Source organism: Gastrolobium bilobum, unplaced genomic scaffold (assembly GCF_033153095.1).
Source record: "Gastrolobium bilobum isolate Gb01-03AN ecotype WA unplaced genomic scaffold, APGP_CSIRO_Gbil_v1 utg45793, whole genome shotgun sequence".
NCBI lineage: Eukaryota > Viridiplantae > Streptophyta > Magnoliopsida > Fabales > Fabaceae > Gastrolobium > Gastrolobium bilobum.
Genome location: NW_026898814.1, coordinates 30,423 through 50,408, shown reverse-complemented (window position 1 = coordinate 50,408; position 19,986 = coordinate 30,423). Strand labels below are relative to the sequence as shown.

General features: G+C 33.1%; 3 protein-coding genes across 3 annotated transcripts; 1 reads left to right on the top strand and 2 right to left on the bottom strand.

Annotated features, from left to right (window-relative positions):
* Window positions 1–2,219: 2,219 nt before the first annotated feature.
* Window positions 2,220–7,609, top strand: LOC133284345 (DNA repair protein RAD51 homolog 4). Its single transcript, XM_061481347.1, has 9 exons — window positions 2,220–2,337; window positions 2,418–2,497; window positions 2,631–2,746; window positions 3,257–3,338; window positions 4,275–4,394; window positions 4,501–4,614; window positions 4,706–4,796; window positions 6,020–6,090; window positions 7,248–7,609. The coding sequence occupies exons 1-9, from the start codon at window positions 2,250–2,252 to the stop codon at window positions 7,470–7,472; spliced, it is 987 nt and encodes a 328-aa protein (XP_061337331.1). The 5' UTR covers window positions 2,220–2,249; the 3' UTR covers window positions 7,473–7,609.
* A 4,541-nt stretch (window positions 7,610–12,150) lies between these two features.
* On the bottom strand, window positions 12,151–13,083 carry LOC133284347 (dirigent protein 25-like). Its single transcript, XM_061481349.1, has one exon. The coding sequence runs from the start codon at window positions 13,081–13,083 to the stop codon at window positions 12,151–12,153; it is 933 nt and encodes a 310-aa protein (XP_061337333.1).
* A 1,193-nt stretch (window positions 13,084–14,276) lies between these two features.
* On the bottom strand, window positions 14,277–16,146 carry LOC133284344 (pentatricopeptide repeat-containing protein At1g07740, mitochondrial). The gene has a single exon (XM_061481346.1). The coding sequence runs from the start codon at window positions 16,054–16,056 to the stop codon at window positions 14,701–14,703; it is 1,356 nt and encodes a 451-aa protein (XP_061337330.1). The 5' UTR covers window positions 16,057–16,146; the 3' UTR covers window positions 14,277–14,700.
* Window positions 16,147–19,986: the final 3,840 nt, after the last annotated feature.

Below are 19,986 nucleotides of genomic sequence, written 5' to 3'. Positions count from 1 at the left end.
CCGTGCCTTTCTATATAAAATATGAAACCCATGATTTGTTGCTATCCGTTCTTGGATTAGTGATATTTTAACATTGGGTTCCTCCCTTATCATTGATGCATGTCATAAAATAATTATTTATTATTAACTTCGTTCAAAAATATTAAAAGAAAATGCGGACATTTAACATACCTAGGATCATTGAACAAATGAAGTTAGAGTCCAACTGCTTGTGATCTTGAGAAAGAGTATAGTTTACACAGTTGTGTTGGTTAACCCATATGCCAATAATCCACTCGGTGCCGCCCTTTTTTACGTGTGCCTGCATCCTCCACGGACAACCGTCGTTGTGATTTTCACTCACCATGATCAATCTTTTTGTATCACTTTTAGCTACAATGGTTGTGTGATACTCCGACATACAACATTGACTTATAGCCATTTGCACATCATGCTTGTTATAAAAAACCTGGTCCTTATACAGCTCTTGACCCATTTACCAGTTAGGTACTTGCGCTTCATCCATTGCTAGCAACTCCTGGTCTAGGTGTGTCCAATTGATAGCCATATAGTGACTTATTTGATACCAAAATGGAACATTCTTGTCTCTTGTATCAACAGATATCCGCCATAATTGTTCAACATTGCTACTCAAATATAATATTCAATTAATTTTCATGAATTTCGGTTACTAACTTGCCACTAGCGGGTCGTGCCCTCCAACAATGCCCAGTGAAAGAATCATATGACACATGGCGGTGGACGGACATGAATCGAAATTGCCCTCCACATCAGTGTTCGATGAGTTGCTTTCGGGAATAAACCTTTCACCCGTCCGGTCGTCTGAGCTGTCTGTACAGCACGCAAGAGCATACTTATCTTGGGTAGGATGCAATTAAAGTGACATTGGTAACGGTGGTGGGGGTGACATATATCTATCTTCAGGATTCACCAACGACTCTCTATTCATGTCGACCAACTGAATGGAAGGGTCAGAACGTTGACTGCTGGACTATCCATCAGAGTCTTTTTCTGCATACAACTCAATAGATTTGGAGTCTGGATGCAGTCGAAATGCACCTACTACTAAGGCGATATCTTCATCCTCAACAATCTCCACCGGAACCCAACTTTCTTTGCCCTAGGTGCATCGAGCAATCAAGCGAGACAGAAATTGACCGCGTTGTAATATCAATTTCTTGTAAATTGTCTTCTTCAATTCATTAAAGTTACATTGTGGGCTCATGCGAAATACTTTTGTATCTCCTTCAAAAACTTGCCTAATAGGACCAAAATATTTCCTCCGATTGAAATAGACTAATGCAATTAATGAATCATTGTTATCACTCATTTTGAAAAAAAAATGGGTGAAAAAAAAAACAACATAAATTAATTGAAGAGAGAAACGAACCCACGTTGATGCATGAAATGGGAGGGGAAGTGGTGTATTTATTAAACTAAAAACTCTGGACTGCTGGGCTAGTTAAGATTTGACACACACGTAAAATGCTATGCTGCACAACGCATTTGCCACGTGTCAGAAAAGCTGACACGTAACATGCTATGCTGCATAGTGAGTTTGAAACGTGTCAAAAAAACTGACACCTGAGACGCCACGCTGCCTAGCGTTTTAGGCCACGTGGCAGAAGCTGTCTGCCATATAATCTCGCTGCACTATGCATCAGCTTACGTGGCCATTAACATTCTGCTACGTGTTCACACCTAACTCGCCAAGTGTTGTAGCAAGTTAGGCGATGTGCCATTTTGGGAAAAAAATATCAAATCGTTGCATTCAAGTAATTTTTTGTGAACAGTGTGGCATTTTGGTTCTTGTTCCATTAATTTTGTACTTTACTTTATTTATAATTTAAATTATGAAAAAAATATTATGTAATTAATTAATATTTGACCCAAGTACCAATTATCATAACTCAATTAACGTCAGAGAACTGAACAAGTGGAGGTAAGCCCAGTACTATTTTTAGAAGGGTTTAAAGTCTTAATTTTGGAATCCGTCCCGAATCGAACTAAACACGAAACGACGAACTGATTGATATATTAAAAAATAAAATAAAATTTGACCCACGTAAGATCGGATTAAACTAATACTTTGCTAGTCTGCAAAAGGTTTAGCTTGGTTCAAATTGACGTGAAATTCTCGACCGGCCCGGTCCGAATTAACACACATAAAATCATGAACCGAATCGTTTTAGGTTGGTTTTGTTGTCATGAACCCCAGACAAAAACAAGGTAATAGCTATTGAAAAAAAATGGCGCCGTTGAAATCTCTGGAGAAAGAGTATCCACTTATTGACTATAACTTTCAAAGCTTTTGCGCTTCCCACGGCATTTTCTCTGGTTCCTTTCTTTTCCGCAATTTTTTTGATTTAAATTTTCAGAATTTATCAAACACGCTCACTATTCCACTTTCTTCTCAGTTGAAGATTTCCTCCTTCATGATCTTGATGCATTAACCGCTTTTGCGGATAATCAATCTACTTCACAGAGACTGAAGCAGGTTAGGGTTAGCTATATACATACCTCTGCGCTCACCTGGCATTAATTGTTGTTTTTCGAATTTTATGTTTTGCTAATTTTGTTATTGAATTAATTAATGTGCGTGATTCTACTTTGAGTATTTTCCATTTTAGGGAATCGATCAGCTTCTCTCAGTAATAGATGCTCTACATCCACCATTGCTAAACGGTTTGCAGCTCTTGGAAGATGCTAAGCGGAATAAACATGTTTTGTGTACTGGATGTGAAGGGTACTTTCAGCTAAACCTGTACTTGATGTTATGTTATGCCTAGGGTGGCATTTTGAAATATTTGTGTTGCACACCACTTTTATGCACAAATGTTCTATTACTTAGGTTGTGCTTGGTTGGTTGGCTGGAAATTTTGGAATGAAAATCACTTCGCTCTTGCTAGTTATAACAAAATCCTGGAAGGGTTGAAAGTTGAATGCAACTCATTTACACTCCACAGAACAAATTTTAAACGCTCTTATGGCATGAAATTGAGATCAGAATTGATAGTAGTTTTTCACCCTCGACCAAATCGACAATAAGTGAAAGTCAAAACCTTTACGTTGCTCTCCATTTTCACCCCCCTCCTTATTTTCCACCAGTAGCATAGCGCTTTGTTTTCTCTATGGTATTCAAAACTTTTGCTGCTTATAATATTGAGTTCTTAATAATTGTTATATTTGGTTTCTAATGAGGTGTGACTGTTGGTTGAAAGTAGCACTACTCAGTGTTTGAGTCTGTGTTATTCAGGATTGATGCATTGCTTGGAGGTGGATTACGTGAAGGACAATTAACTGAACTTGTAGGGCCATCCTCGTCTGGTAAGACACAGGTAAGAACTTGCTTCTTTGCCATAAAAAAAAAACATATCTTGATTGATAGTGTTTACGGGGCTGGGCAGGGATGGGTAATGCTCCCCTGCCCTGTCGCAGTTGGGGATTCCAATATCTAATCTCTGCTGGGAGACGGATACCCATGGGTATTTAAAAAAAAAAAAAAAAACTACTCTCCGTTAAACCCGACTAGCGAGGGTGGGGTAGAGGAAATCCTTGTACGCAGCCTTACCCTTGCATAATTGCAAAGAGGCTGTTTCCTGGATTCGAACCCATGACCTTTCAGTCATGAAGGAACAGTTTTATCACTGCTCCGGTTCGCCCCCTTGGGTATGGGTATTTAATAACTTAAAATTGAAAATTAAAAAAGTCACAAGAAAAAAAAATCTATAAATGAATAAAATTTAACATCATATATCGCAATCTTGTATGAATTTAAAATTTAAAATACTTATGTAAAATTAAAAGAATGTCACAAATAAAGTGCCTAGTACAATTTTATCTTGTAATACATAATCCTCATTATAGGCTCATTTACCAAAAAAAAGTCACATTAAAATATTGAAAATTCGTTGTTCCTAGTGGGGCAGGTATTGTGATCCCTCCTGCCCCCATTTCTTAAATGTGTACCTGTTAGGCTAGCTGCCCTGTCGTGGGTAATACTTTGGAGATCCGCAAGCATGGGAATTTTTTCCATCCTTAGTCCTGGGCTGTATTAAGAATGAAATTCTGAAAATATATTGATTTACTTTGGTTCTGTAGATGACCTCTTTGCTGGCACAGGTCCCCAGCCTTATCCTTCTCGTCATTGACATGCACATGATGCTACTGCATTACCTCTTATTTGGATGATATAATATAAATTGCTTTCTTCTATTTCTTCTTAAATGTTCTGTTCAAATATAACTTGGCTTTTTTTTTTAAATATATTTTAGGCTTGCCTACTGTCTGCCTCTACGGTTGCAAAGCATGAGAATTCAGTTATATACTTGGATACAGGGAACTCCTTTTCACCTCAGCGTATTGCACATTTAGTTGGTCAGCCCTCTGGTTATGTCTTTGACAATCAGGTTATTATGGCTTCATACTTATTGCACATTGTTTGGTCCCTGTTGTTCTTTAACTGGCCTTAAAATTGTTTGTTAATGGTCCATCTTTTAGGCTGATCATGGACCTCTCCAAAAAGTATTGGACAGGATAATTTGCTATTCAGTGTTTGACGTCTATCAGATGTTTGATGTGCTGCATCAACTGAAGATTAATTTGAGATCTAAGGTTCTCATTGACAGGAAAATTTGTGGCTGATGCTACTTAGTTGGTTTTGTATTTCTTTCTCTCAAATAAATGACTACTCGATACTGCACAGACTGTCAAATCAGATCATCATGTTCGATTGCTGATTGTTGATTCAATCTCTTCACTGATTACACCCATCCTTGGGGGCAGTGGTCCTCAGGGTATAGTCCATATTTGCATACATAATTCCTTGGTATGCTTACTTTAAATGATGGCATTGTTTACCATGTTATTCCCTTTTGTTAACCTTTCAATCTTTCTTTATTTTCTTGGCCTTCTTGACATGCTCAGAATTAAAAAGATACTCATTGGCACTTGGCAAATTATATTATCCGTTATTTGATAATCCTGGAACATCCTAGTTGTCCTTGTCATGTTACATAATCCAATAATCTACATCAATCTTCAATAAATGTCCTTGAGTATTCTTGAAACTAATGATCCCTTGGACATGTATTTGCATTGGAAAAATCATATCCTAAGTTGAGCTTTCCAAGCTGTGCAGTTCTTGTCCATATTCATTCTATAGGAATTTCCCTTGCGAATTCTTAATAAGCTTTGGACTTGTATTTTCTGATTTACTTGTTTTCTTAATAATTTTTTTGTAAAGGAATTTGAACTTTTAATAGCCTGAGTTAATTAAGAGCGCTTGCTCCTATACATTTCAAGGTCTGGGGTATGCATCATGCAATTTAAACATCATGTGTGAACAAAGCAATTTTAAGTGCTGGCTTCTTGTACCCTGGGAAGCTCATCCTCAATTAAAAGTAAACATTTAATTCATGCGGTATGCATCTTGCAATTTAAGTATCATGTGCCAACAAAGCAATTTTAAAGTGTGGGCTTCTTGTATTATGCTCTGGGAAGCTCATCCCCAAAAGTAAAAATAAGTTACGTAGTATATTTACCCATACCACGAGAGTTTCTTAGTATCTGGTTACCATGTATCAAGTCAAGCACTTCATTCTAGTTTCGAAGTTCAACTACAAGTCACAATTTTTGTTCCATTGAGAAACATAAAAAATCAAAAGATTAGATATCCCCAAAGAGAGAGAGAGAGAGTATATATATATATATATATATATATATATATATATATATAGTTAGAGGTAGATAAATTGATTGGACTCTTTCGTAACAAGGAGTCTTATTATGAGGATCATAAGTCATTGTGCAAATTGTTTTGAGGTCAAGTCATGTCTCTTAAGTCTTTCTACATTTTAGTTTTTGTTCTAATCTTCTTTGATGTCACCGTTTTCCTAACATGTTTATTCACGCTTTTCCTTTCCTTTGGTTAAGAGAGTCCTTTTTTCCATGATTATAGGTTGGACAACTAGTTAACTGTGCAGAAACTTACAGGTTTACATATTATGGGTGATTTCAGGACATGCTTTAATGATATCCGCGGGCTTTTTACTGAAGAACATAGCACATGATCATAATATTGCAGTATTGGTAAGCTTTGCTTTTGTTTTGCTTTCCCCTTTCATTTATGCCAGTGATAGTCCTTTCACTAATTGAGAGAAATAAGATGGTGAGGAGTGACGTGTGAGAAAAAAAGGATAAGGTGGGGAGCTTGTGTCATATTTAGCCTTATAATAATTGATCATCTTCTGATATTTATTTCCTCGTATAAATGTTTCAAAAGTATACTATCTTGTGGGATAAATAAGGCAACAAGACATAATTTACTGGGGCGGCAGAAAAAACAGAACTTTTGAAAATGTCAGACAATGGTTGAGTCATGACTGGTTCATTTTATATTTAGAGAATTTCAAACATAAATACTGTGATATTGATACAAATGGGTAATTAGTATGTTGTTAGACAAGTGAGGAAAATTAGGGAGTTTATTATTTATTTATTATTTTTTGGAGAAATGGGACAGTATATTACTTCAAGTTGCAATTGTTACCAAAGAAAGAAAGAACAGAGAAAGAAAGGGAAAGAACGAAAGTATTCTGCATTATTTTGTCAATGAATTGATTGATCGATACAATACAGAGAAAATAACTATATATGGTACATTGACATAACTGTCATAACAGAAGCGGGAAAGTAACTAACACATAGTTGAGCTAATAGACTAACTATGGTTAAGCTAAACTAACTGATATGGTAATAGCAATATAAATGACGAGATGATTATTCTAGTTATCTCACTAGAAAAGACGCATAATATCTTAGCCTTGCTTTTCTGTATTGGGGTGAAGGTTTATATTGTTGGCGAATATATCTATAGCTGTGAATATTGTTATCTAATTGATTCGGACCAATTGATACGGACCGGGATAAACGTTCTTTGAGGGAACGAATTTCCTATACCTTCTTCAAGGGAAGGGACCTCCTACAAGAGAAAAACTCTTTACTTTATTGGTTTTTGCTTGCACCAATTGATGGGGACCGGGATAAACATTCTTGAGGGAATGAACCTCCTATACCTTCTTCGAGGGAAGGGACCTCCTACAAGAGAAAAACTCTTTACTTAATTAGTTTTTGCTTGCTTCATTTATGAGCAAATGCTCTATTTATATACACAAGGGGTTCTAGAAGTATCTATTTGTATTAGATATATCCTTCTAATAACACTTCTAATGGAACACATTCGGAAGGTAACGAATCATGTGGTTGCTGGAGAAGACGGCATTTCCAAACCAGCACTTGGAGAGAGTTGGAAGAGTGTCCCACATGTACGACTTTTACTTTCTCGGGAATGTGGAAGCAACGTTAGCAGTATTTCAATACTAAAACATCCATCTATGGTATGTCACTTGATCAGAAATTTTCTTTATGGTATGGGATACAATACAGTAGTTAATGTCATGTATTTTCTATGAGTTTTATAAGAGTTATGTTGTAGATAAAGTGATTGTGTCATGTTACTGAGATTTGTTTCGTTTTCCGTGCTTTAGTTTTTTTTTTTTTGTTTCAAAAAATGCGGACCTCACAAAATGTTGTGTGTGTAAAAAACTTTACCATGTCATGTTAAAGGATAAACGAAAACCCCATTTTCTATATGGTTTTTGTTTTACTTTTTCTACTAACTGGTGATTTATGGGTATGTTACTTTTCATTTATTGAGACTATATCGTTCTCTACCACTATTTTCCCATTGGAAATTTAATCCATCTCTACATCTTTGTCATTTATAGGGTAGTCTGTTTATTCTTAAGGAGTTGAACCTTTGGAAATTAATCAGTCTGAATTTACTGTTCTGTTTCAGGCTTTTAGGAGTGAATTTTTGGTACAATGGGAGTAGGTATTTCATTACCAAAAATGAAAAAATAAGGGATATGAAAGAAAATAATTATAAAGGTAGGGATAATGTACGGAAAATATTTTCTTTTGGTAGGGCTGCAACTTCTACTATGTATTTATGACTCTTACAACGGTTGATTCAAAATTAGGTATCCTTACTTCATTGTAATTTGTAACTGTGATCTACCAAAAAATTTCAAGATAAATTATTACCGGAACCAATTTGATTGAAATCAATTCTAAAAATTAAATATATCAAGAATTTTGTGTTTTCTTCCACTTTTTGTATTGGCAGATTTTACATGAGTCTTATGTACTGGTTATGTCTAAATTTGCAAGTGTTGATTAAAACTTAAATATTCATGCCATTAATGGTTGACTTAACTTGTAAAATGTAAAATTTAAAATTTAATATATTGGGTTAGGTTGCTTTTTTATTTATATATTTTTTTTAAAAAAAAAGGCTTTGAGATAATTCTTTATTAAAATTTTATTTATAAGTTATTTATAAATATTATTGTAACTCATCCATAAGCCTTATGTCAACTTAGAAGTCTTTGTATCAAGTTTTCTTTTTTCTTTTTTTCCTTTTTAAGAAAAATTCCTTTTTGTACTATGTATGTGTTAAATGAAGCCCACTAGTAGGGTGTGAGCGATCTATCAGACAAAATTACGTCGTAGGAGTTTGATCCCTAACTAGTCAAGTCTTCTGATTTAAGTTAACCAGATCGATCTTTTCACCGACTGGATATCCAAGTGACCGGATTACTGAATTTCCGGTACGACCGGCCAGGCTAACTTGGTTCTGACAATGCAAGTTTTGCTTAACTTTAGAACTAATTAAAGGAGGGGCAACGATCAAGTTGCTACTGTTTGAAAAAAATATACTTAAACGTAACATTTTTTGAAAAATTTAATCTAAATATTATGTTTAAAGATCCGCTACATGTAGACGCCCAATGGGCTCAAGACCTAATATGTCTGGTAAATGCTAAACCATGTACGTGATTTTTATAGATTTATTATGAATTATTGATCAAAACATTGGGGAATATAAAAAATTTAGAAACCACTACTTTATTTAATGCATGCGATAACCCAAAAATTACTAATTGCCATTTTCTTGAGATAATATAAAATATTGAGAAAAAACACAATTAATCAAATCTAATTTTATCAAATTTAAATTTGTTTAAACTTGATTTAGTTTTTAAATTTTTATTTAAAAAAATCATATATTATAATTTCATTAATTAAAACAAAATACAAAATATATAATTTTATTAAAATACATTGAAATTCAAATATAAATCATAGATATAATTTTGAATTGATTATTAATCTTATAATATATGTGCAAATTTAAGAGGATAAATAGCTTGAGGTATAACAACAAAATTTCTGAATAAGTATAAATAATATGAATTTTTTTAAAGTAAAAGATAAATAAATTAAAATTTTTTAAAAAAACTTAAAAGTAATTGCCTTAATAAATTTTTTATATGAATTAATTAATTAATTGATATTGAGATTAATTAATTTCTTCTTTGTATTAAAATTTATTTGCAATTCTTTTTCACTTTTATAAGTTCTTCAATGGTTCATTTTTCCAAAATCTAATGGAGTCAAACCTGAATCCAACCTCACCTTAAAAAATTTATATTGTAAAATTTTTATGCATAATTAGTTTAGATAAATTAATAAGAAAGAAAATAAAAATTTAAAAAATATTTCATAATTATTTCAAAACAATTTAAAATGTAACATTAAAAAATAAAAAATAATATATGTATTTTTAATAGAGAGTTAACCAATAAGCTATGTTCACCATGGTAATCAATTACCCAGTTCAGTAATTGATTACCATCATGTGGGTAATCAATTACCACGTAACAGGGGTTGGAAGCTGAGCTTTTGTATGGAGCTAGTAATCAATTATCCCCAGTTTGGTAATCGACTACCCAGTTTAGTGGTCGATTACCACCAGAAAGGTAATCAATTACTTAGTGACACATTCGAGAAAAAAATGAGATTTGTGCTATATTGATTTTTGGGGCCATTATGGTATTGATATAACATTATTAAATGATAAACTTAAATAAAGAATAAATCTTCCACATAAATATTGAGTTATAATCATGGTTGAGTTATTTTAATTACGAAAAAAGTTCAAGAAGAAAATCCAACGTCAACAGAAGAAAGAAAAAGTTATCCGTATTTTTAATTCAATTGTTGTGATTGCAACTGCGCTTAATGTCAATGATAACAAATCAGTCATGAACGAGGTGTTACACTCTAGGCTCAACCTATATTGTACCGACACTTCAAAAAATCTGAAGTGTCGTGTTTGACACTCCCCGACACTCTGACACGCTCCGACATATATAATATTTGAAATTTCAATACATATCATGAAAAAATGATCGATGTTTTACCAAATTGATATAATAAAAATTAAAAAATAGATACCGAATAAATCTCATTAGAGTGTATAAATGATTTTCAATTTAAAAATATAATAATATATCTTATGTTTCTTTGCAAAATTAATGGATTATTATAAATTTAGTTTTATTTTTTATTAAATTATTGAATATTAAATATAATATATACTACATAAATTAAAAATATTATTTAATATCAAAATGTGTCAAAATTTAATATTTGTTTAGAATTATCTTATTAAAAAGTCATATCATATAGTGTCTCGTGTCGACATCGTTCCTACATAGTGCTCGACGAAAAATCTTTGACTAACTATGTCTCACGTCTTGAACGCTACATCACATGGCGAAACAAAACCTGCTGAACCTGATAATGTGTATTGACATGACATTTTGGTTGCATTTTGTAGAGAAGAAATTTTTGTTTACCCGAAAATCTTGATTCTCTGGAATATGGTGGGAAAATGAGTTATCCAAAAATGTGACTAAAAATGTGTTTGGTAGGTCCAAATTTTTCTGAAATTTTGTGGTTAAGTTTATTGAGTTTGTGTTTGGTTGATTGTGAAATATTAGTGGGATTGTGAGATTATTTTACCAAAATAACCCCATTTTTATTTTGATTCAAAAAGTTCTGTACGTGACACCATTTCTTCGTACAAACCAAAGGGTAATGTGGTCTATTCCTTCAAGGGTCACTATTTACTTTTTTGAGCAACAAAAAATTCCACATAATCTAATGGGAACCGTACATAAATTTACACACAAAAGCTATTTTCGAGAAAAAAATTTACCCTAGAAAGTTTGGCTTTTTTTCATACCAAACATGGCATTGTTATTTTCCCTATGATGTTTTCCCAAGAAACTAAAATAAAACTGGTACCAAACCCACCTTATATGACTTCTCCATCATTTTTAATCATCACATCCTCGTATAGAGAGAAAATTCATATACTATCTTTTAGATGAATTTATAGAGAGCTTTTCTATCACTTAAATGAAAAATTTATCTATTATTATCCGTTAATTTTTCCTTATAAATTGATGGTTTTCCAAAATCTTATGTGTTAGTTCTTTTTTTTTCATCTCTATTTTTTTTGTGTGGGGTGAATTTCATCTCTATTTTAACTATGTAAAAATGTTTCCAGGATAGATTATTCTACCTGCTATTTTTTTTGTCTACCTTTGCCTACTATTCTCTAACACCGTTATATCAAAATCTTAAGAGGAGAGAGAAAGATAAAGATTAGTTAAGATTTTAATCTAATAGTAGTTTAGAGTGATAGGTAAAGGTAAGCAGAGAAAGAAGTAGGTAAAATAACCTATCCCTAACAAAGATAATAGGTGAGACTACAGAATACTGTGTAAAATAAATCGGAAATAAATGTGGGTATTATATATATAGAATTGGAGAACAACATATATCAAAGTCATTAGAGAACAAGCAGAAGCATACCTGAATGTGTAAGAATTACAGAACTGTAATGATGGCAAAACCACATGTTCGATTGAACATCTGAGGCTGATTCTTCTTTCTAACTTTACCAAAAGACAAACAGCTATCAATATATACAATACACATCCATGATAGAAAAAAAGAAAGAAAAGCCTTTGAATATTGGGATTCAAAGGACAAAAAAGAGAAAAGCAATAAACTTCGGTTGTGGTTTGTGGCACAATCAAATTGAGGCATAACATTTTTTTTCTTTTTTCAAAAGTACAATATGCTCACATAGTGAGATTCATTACACGAAATAGAAATATTTTGCAATAATTGTAATTTGAAACCAGAAAGTTCATAGCATATTAAGACACCCTAATAAGCAAGATATGCAGTGAGCTGCAACAGAGTCTCCACTCCATCATTATTATGTTGCTGATCAGTTACCGGAAAGGTCTTAATAATAGCATAGCCCTCAGCATTAACATACTTTCCGGTGCCTCCAATTATGGCAAGTTGGGATTCTGAAACTTGTGTTCGATGCACACCAAAGAAACTGAGACTATCAGCATAACCATTCTCTTCAAACTTGGCGGTGAAAGCCATTACCTGGCTGGTTCCATCAACTGCACTTGCTATATAAAAGCCCTGTGCTTTCCCAACCAAACCTGATCCCAATTCATTCCCTTCTGTTAATTCATCATCAAACACAGTCATTGTTCCAAACATCAACTTCTGCAGTGTCATTCCTTGCGGGAGTTGATTCGTATTTGTCACTGGGAAACCAGCCCCACCGTTGTTGACTAAGTTGTTTCCCTTGTTGCTGAACACGTTCCCTGTGTTTCCACTGAGTCCGGTGAGGAAGGGAAGGTTGTTGTTGTTGAGAATTCCATTGTTGTTATTGTTCTGTGGAACGCCATTGTTGAGAGGAAGGTTTGCACCGTTGGGCTTAGCAAATGCAACTTGAGCGTTGAGAGCAGGGTTTGTAACAACTCCAGTTACTGCTCTCGCTGTGGGGTTTGAGCCACCGAGAATGTCATGCATGAAAAATGAGAGTGTGTGGTGGTTGTGGTCAGCATCAGTGACTGTGGCACCGGTGGCTGCAGCAGGGGCAGCTGCCACCAGTGGAGGGACAATGGAAGAAACAGGGGACTCAGCAGAATGAGGTTCTTCTGGTGCTGCGGTTGGGGTTTCTAGCTCATCAAGGATTCGAGTTGAAGTAGTGGAAGTGACTGCAAGTAATATAAATGCTAGAAAGATTATGGGCTTCAAAGGCATAGTCATAGAAAGAGATTCGAAGTTTGCCATAGGAGTATTTGATAGTTTTGAGGTTGTAGTTTGATGAGATGATAAAGAGTAATAAGGACAGGTATAAATACTTGGAACTCAAAGTTCAAACACCAAAATTATAGAATGAAATGATGGAGTTGATGAGAGGAGTAGTTGATGAATGGAACTAATCCCCTAAATTCTCGTTATTGTAGTTAGAACTAAACAAACTTAAAAATAATCTTTGTAAGACATTCTTTATTGTCATTACTCATTACTGTCCAAGTACAGTTTTCCTAGGCTGAAAGCACAAGAATGCGTAACTGCCACAATTCCTCAACCACGTCAAGTCAAACTTTCTGCCTTCGGCTTTTAATTAATAATTACTAGTTGGTTTGGTCCATAAGGTGTCTCTTATCACCTCAAGCTCAGATGAGAAAGAATGTGAGATGATTTTTGATCGACAAAAGTAACAATTCATAGACCTAAAACAGTATTATCAGAGATTTCCAAAAAAACAAAAAACAAAAAAAAAAGTATCGTCAGAACAATCTTGCTTTTTGCCGCGTAATTATGGAATGTCAAAACAAGTATAAAATTAAAAAACCCCACAAATTTGATATTACAATTCTGTAAACGGAAGATAAAACCACAAAAACGAAAGTTTTTTTTTTTTTTTTTTGTTATTTAAAAAAAGTACTTCAAGAAATGGCAAATACTTGAACAAAATGTGTTATTGGAACATCACCATGTTATGTGAGATGATTCTACTCATTAACAAATAAATCAAAGATGATAATTTTATAAGTTCTTATCCTAATATTTTTTCTCTCTCGGATCCCTCCCTTACTCTTACAATAATATTTTGCTGACTTGATACACTCTTCGTATATAAAAAAGAAAAGAGAGAGAACATTTCTTGGTCCAGAACATTAAAGCATTTCCAACTTTAGATTACCAACTTCTGGTTTTCAATCCTTTTCTTTTCTCTGGTTTTATTGAGGGGAAAGTGGAAATAAATCTGGGACATGGGTGAGGGTAAGAAACAGGAGAAGATAAATGAGTGAGAGAAATAGAAGTGGAACAAAGTAATCACTGAGATGCTGAAACCATTAGACCAAAACTGTATTACAAGTTTAAAACAGTAACGGTGCCTTTTTTATGTTGCGGATTACAATTCTTTAAAAAGCTGAAAACTTTAAACTTTAAAAGTAGAAAAGATGATACAGAGATGTACATGTTCGTCAAGGGCTACAACCAAAATATAGCAGGAGAATTTAAAGAGGCCCTTAAACAGTCGAGTCAACTTGTTGGACTTATCTTTCAGGTTTCATCAAAACATTTTTTAAGCCAACTAATTGGCAGGGATGAAATTCAGACCACGGATACAAACTCCCAAGACTCTGCATTCATCTTTGCCAGCAAATACCACTCATCTTCTAAGCTAAGCAACAACATATATCCACCATTGAAAACAATTTGTTCACCTTGAAATGAAACTATTCATTACTACCTTGGAACATATGTCCCAGGAAAACCACCATCTTACTATCATATGGGATTAGAACCTGGGTAAAGGGAATTCAAAATGATATCCTGGAACAGACAAGAAAAATAACCACGAAAGATCTAGACATTTGGCCCATACCAAATGCACTAGATGGATGGAGATGTAAGTATAGTCACAAGCCCACTTGCACCCTTATCCTCACTGCAAGCATACTTTATTATAGTTTCCCAGCCCTCTGAATCAAATTCTACCTTTCTCTTCTCCATCTCTTCCAAAACAAAGCGGGCACCATCAACATTCCCAGAGTTCAATAGGCCAACAACAAAACAATTAAATGTTTCAGAACGCGGGCAATGTCTACTGGCTAGCATTGCATTCAAAACATTCAGACCTACCTCAAAATCCCCAATCCGGGACAAACCATCAACCATCATCCTGTATGTAGCAGCATTTGGCTCACAGCCTCCAATCTGCATCTCAATTAAGACTTTGTAAGCTTCTGCTGTCTTACCTCCCTTGCAAAGATAATTTATCAATATATTGTATGCTACAACATCCGGCTTAAGCCGCCTCTTTTTCATCTCATGGAGTAAAGACTTGGCCTCCTCAATCTTTCCTCTCTTTCCGAGATCATTCATCAAAACAGAAAAATTGACCACCCTAGGTTTACACCCGCGATACGCCATATCAAACATTAGCTTCTTAGCTTCCTCATATTTTCCCACAGAGCACAAGCCTTCCATCAACAGTGTATAAGTTACTTCATTTGCGCGTTTTCTTTTCTGGTTCATGTCCTCAAGCAAGGCCATTGCTTTATCCAAATCACCCTTTCTAGAAAAGAAACCAATGAGACTATTATAAGTCACAACACTCGGCTGTACTGTTTTCTGAAGCATTTCATCAAACACCTCACATGCTTTTTCCCACTCACCCTTTGCCAACCAGCCCTTGATCATTATATTGAACGTAACCGTGTTTGGACGAAAACCCATCTCATAGGATCGATAAAAAACATCATTGGCCTGGGCAAACCGATCATTATCGACGAGAACATTGAGAAGCGCATTGAAGGACTGCAACGTGCGGACGCAATTGAACCGAGGCATTCTGCGAAAGAGTTCAAAAGCTTTTTCAGGAAGTGACGCTTTGCCGTAGTGTTCAAACAGAGCCATGAAAACGCTCTCTCTGCAGTGCATGTCAGTCTCTTGCATTTGAGTAAGAATGGTTTCAACGGCTTCGAATTTTCTAGAACGAGCCAGTTTGTAGAGTAAAGCAGCATAGGAAGGGTAATAGTGCCTGAAACCCCGTTCCTTGTAATCGTGAAAAAGAGATAAGGCTTCCTCTGGGTCTTCCACATCTTTGAGTTCGGTGATGAAAGGAATGCACTTGCGAAGCTTTGAAGTTGCCCTTTGAATTCGTTCATGGGGTCGACCTGTGCTGCCATGCTTTGCATAATGGAGCAATGGATTTCGATTAATCGCTTTGGTTCTTTGATAGATCATTCAAGCGGGAAGGGAGAAATCCTACTTGTCATTCAAATCGAAATTTAATATAATAATTGAAAACTGGAAGAAGGGGAGTGATTGTGAAAATTCTAGTTCTACGTGGTTGGATAACTCTTATTGTGTTGGGTGTAACCTAGAGGTTGTAGAAAAGGGTTGAAACTTGAAATAAGTTAACTAAGTTTTACTTTAGCTTTGTTTGGGAGTTTGGAGGGGAGGGGAGGGGAGAGGATGCCAGCGGGAGGGAGAGGAAGGAATGGAAGATAATTAGAGGGTATTCTCTTCCCTTATTTGGGAGTTAAAAAAATAGTAAGGAAAAAATTGGATGGTCAATAAGAAATTTTTACAATTTTACCTTTTTTCAAAAATTAATATCATTATTATATTTCACAATTTTATTTATGTATTTTTCAGACTACTAAAAAATATCATATTTTCAACAAAAATCCTACGTTGAAAATGACAAAAATTTTGTCAAAAAAATATTTTTCCGTCGGAATACTTTTCATCGAAGACGATGGAATTTCTATCCGCTGAAATATTTTACAAAAATAAAATATCAGTCAAAATTTTTCACGGAATTTAGATTTCGTCAAAAGATTTGACGAAAATGATTTGTTAAATATTTTCGACAAAAAAAATTCCATCAAAAGTTTTGATGGAAAAAAGAATTCCTTCAGAAATTTTGACGAAAAATTTTTCGTCCAAAATCTTCGATGAAAATGTGTCTCAATGAAAATTGATACGGAATTATTTTTTCAAAAATTTTGAGGGAAATGTTTCTGTGAAACTTTAGACAGAATTTAGATTTTATAAAGAATTTTGACATAATATTTTTTTTGGAATTTTTTACAAAAATGTTTTTTGTCGAATTTTTTTACGAAAATAATTTCCGTTGAAATTTTTTGACAAAAATGTGTTCCATTGAAAATTTTGATAGAAAAGTTTTTTATCGAAAAAAAAAAGATTTCAAAAATTTTCGATAGAAATGTGTTACGTCAAAAATTTTGACGAAACTTTTTTTCGTCAAAAAGTATAACGAAAATATTTTCGTCGAAAACTTTTGACGAAATTTGGATTGTGTTAAGAATTTTGACGAATTTTTTTTCGTCAAAACTTTTTACGAAATTTTTTCAATGGAAATGAGTTTTGTTAAAAATCTTAACAGAATATTTTTTCTGTCAAAATTTTTTACAGAAATATTTTCTGTCAAACATTTTTGACAGAAATGTGTTCCGTTGAAAATTTTGATGGAAATATTTTTTTATCGAAAAATTGACGGAAATATTTTTTGTAGAAAATTTTCGATGCAAATGTGTTTCGCTAAAAATTTTGACAGGAATTTTTTTGTCAAAAAATTTTACGAAAATATTTCCGTAAAAATCTTTCGACGAAATTTAAATTCTGTAAAGAATTTTGATGAAATTTTTTTCTGTCAAAAAATTTCGATGGAAATATTTTTCGTGAAAATTTTCGATGAATATGTGTTTTTGTGAAAAATATTGAGGGAAATGTTTTGACGAAATTTAGATTCCGTAAAGAATTATGACAAAAAAAATTTTCGTCACAATTTTTTACAGAAATGTTTATCGTAAAATATTTTGACGTAATTGTTTTATGTAAAAACTTTTCGATGGAAATGTGTTTCTTCAAAATTTTGGACGAAAATATTTTCGTGGAAAGATTTGACGGAATTTAGATTCTATCTATAATTTTGGTTGAATTTTTTTTTCGTAAAATTTTTATGTCAGTAATTATGGCAAAATTTGTTCCATCTCTAATTTCGTCTTTAGTTTTGAGGGAAGTTTTTTGACGTATATGATTTTCATCAAAAATTTCATCACTATTTTTGACGAAATATTTTTTGTCGATAAATTCTGTCGGTATTTGAGTTTTTTCTAATAATGTCACATTTAAAAATGATTCACATTATGTAGTTTTTACATTTTAATGCTAAGGGTAGATAAGTAATTTTTAATATTTTTCCCTTCAAACCTCCCAAATTGGGGGAACTTAAATTTTAAAAAGCAAGAGGGTTTTGGAGGTTTAGTAAAAACTCACAATTTCTTTCCCTCATTTTTTTTAACTCACAAACTAGGGAAGAGTTTCCTAAAAACCCCCCTTCCCTTCTCTTCCCCTCCAAAAACCATCTCTCAAACAGAGTCTAAGGCTTGTTTGAGAGTTTGGAAAGGAAGGGGATCCAAGGGGGAGGGAGGGGAACGAAGGGGAGAAAATTGGAGGGCATTCTCTTCCCTTGTTTGGGAGTAAAAAAAAAAGGAATGAGAGGATAATGGAGGGTCAATGAGATATTTTTACCATTTTACCTTTTTTTTTTGAATTAATATAATTATTATACTTTACAGATTAAATTAAATTAAATTTAAAATTTCTAAAAAAAATTATTTATGTACTTTTCACAACACCATAAAAGATTATTTTTCCATGAAATTTTTACGTTGCAAACGATGAATCGTCGAAATACTTTTCATCGAAAAACGACGGAATTTTTCAACCGATGAAAATTTTTATAGAAATAAATTTCTATCAAAATTTTCGACGAAATTTAGTTTTCATCAAAAGTTTTGACGAAAATGATTTCCTCCATCAGATGTTTTAAATGAAAAAAGAATTCTTTCAAACATTTTGACAGAACGTTTTCCGTTCAAAATTTCGTTGGAAATGTGTTATGATGAAAATTTTGACAGAAATTGTTTTGTTAGAAATTTTGAGGGAAATGTTTCACTCAAACTTTTGACGAAATTTAGATTTTGTAAAGAATTTTGACAGAATATTTTTTCTGTCAAAATTTTTTGTCGAAATATTTTCCGTCAAAAATTTTTACGAAAATATTTTCTGTCGTAATTTTTTGACAGAAATGTGTTCCGTTGAAAATTTTGATGGAAATATTTTATATCAAAAAACTTGACGGAAATATTTTCTGTCGAAAATTTTCGATGGAAATGTATTTCGTTAAAAATTTCAACTGGAATTTTTTTTGCCTAAAAGTTTAACGAAAATATTTCCGTCGAAAACTTTTGGCGAAATTTAAATTCTGTTAAGAATTTTGATGAAATTTTTTCGTCAACAATTTTCGATAGAAATGTGTTTCGTTGAAATTTTTCCTCATAAATTTCGATGAATATGTTCTTTTGTGAAATATTTTGGTAAAATTTAGATTTCGTGAAGAATTTTGACAAAAAAAAAATTTCGTCAAAGTTGTTTAGAGAAATATTTTTTGTCAAAATTTTGATGGAAATATTTTCAGTAAAAAATTTTGACGTAATTTTTTTACGTCGAAACTTTTCGATGGAAATATGTTTCATCAAAATTTTGGACGGAAATATTTTCGTTAAAAGTTTCGACGCAATTTAGATTCTATCAATAATTTTGACTGAATTTTTTTTTTCGTACAAAATTTATGTTAGTGATTATGACAATTTTTTTTTTGACGTATATGATTTTCATAAAAAAATTCTTCACTATTTTTGACGAAATATTTTTCGTCAATAAATTCTGTCAGTATTTGAGACTTTTCTAATAATATCGTGTTTAAAAATGATTCACAATTATGTAGTTTTAACATTTTAATGCTAAGGGTAGATAAGTAATTTTTAATATTTTTTCCCTCAAACCCTCTAAATTGGGGGAACTTTAATTTTAAGAAGAATGAGGGTTTAGTAAAAATCCTCAAACTCTTCCCCTCCTTTTTTTAAACTCACAAATAAGGGAAGAGCTTACTAAAATCCTCCATTCCCTTGCCTTCCTAAAACCAACTCCCAATCAAAGCCTGAGGGTATCTATTTTTTTTACTACTTCTTACTATTAAATTTTAACTATTGATTTCCGCCAATCTAATGGTTATAATTTATGGGGTCATGCTTATTAATTAATTATTAATTTCCAATAAATTATAACCGTTAGATTGATGAA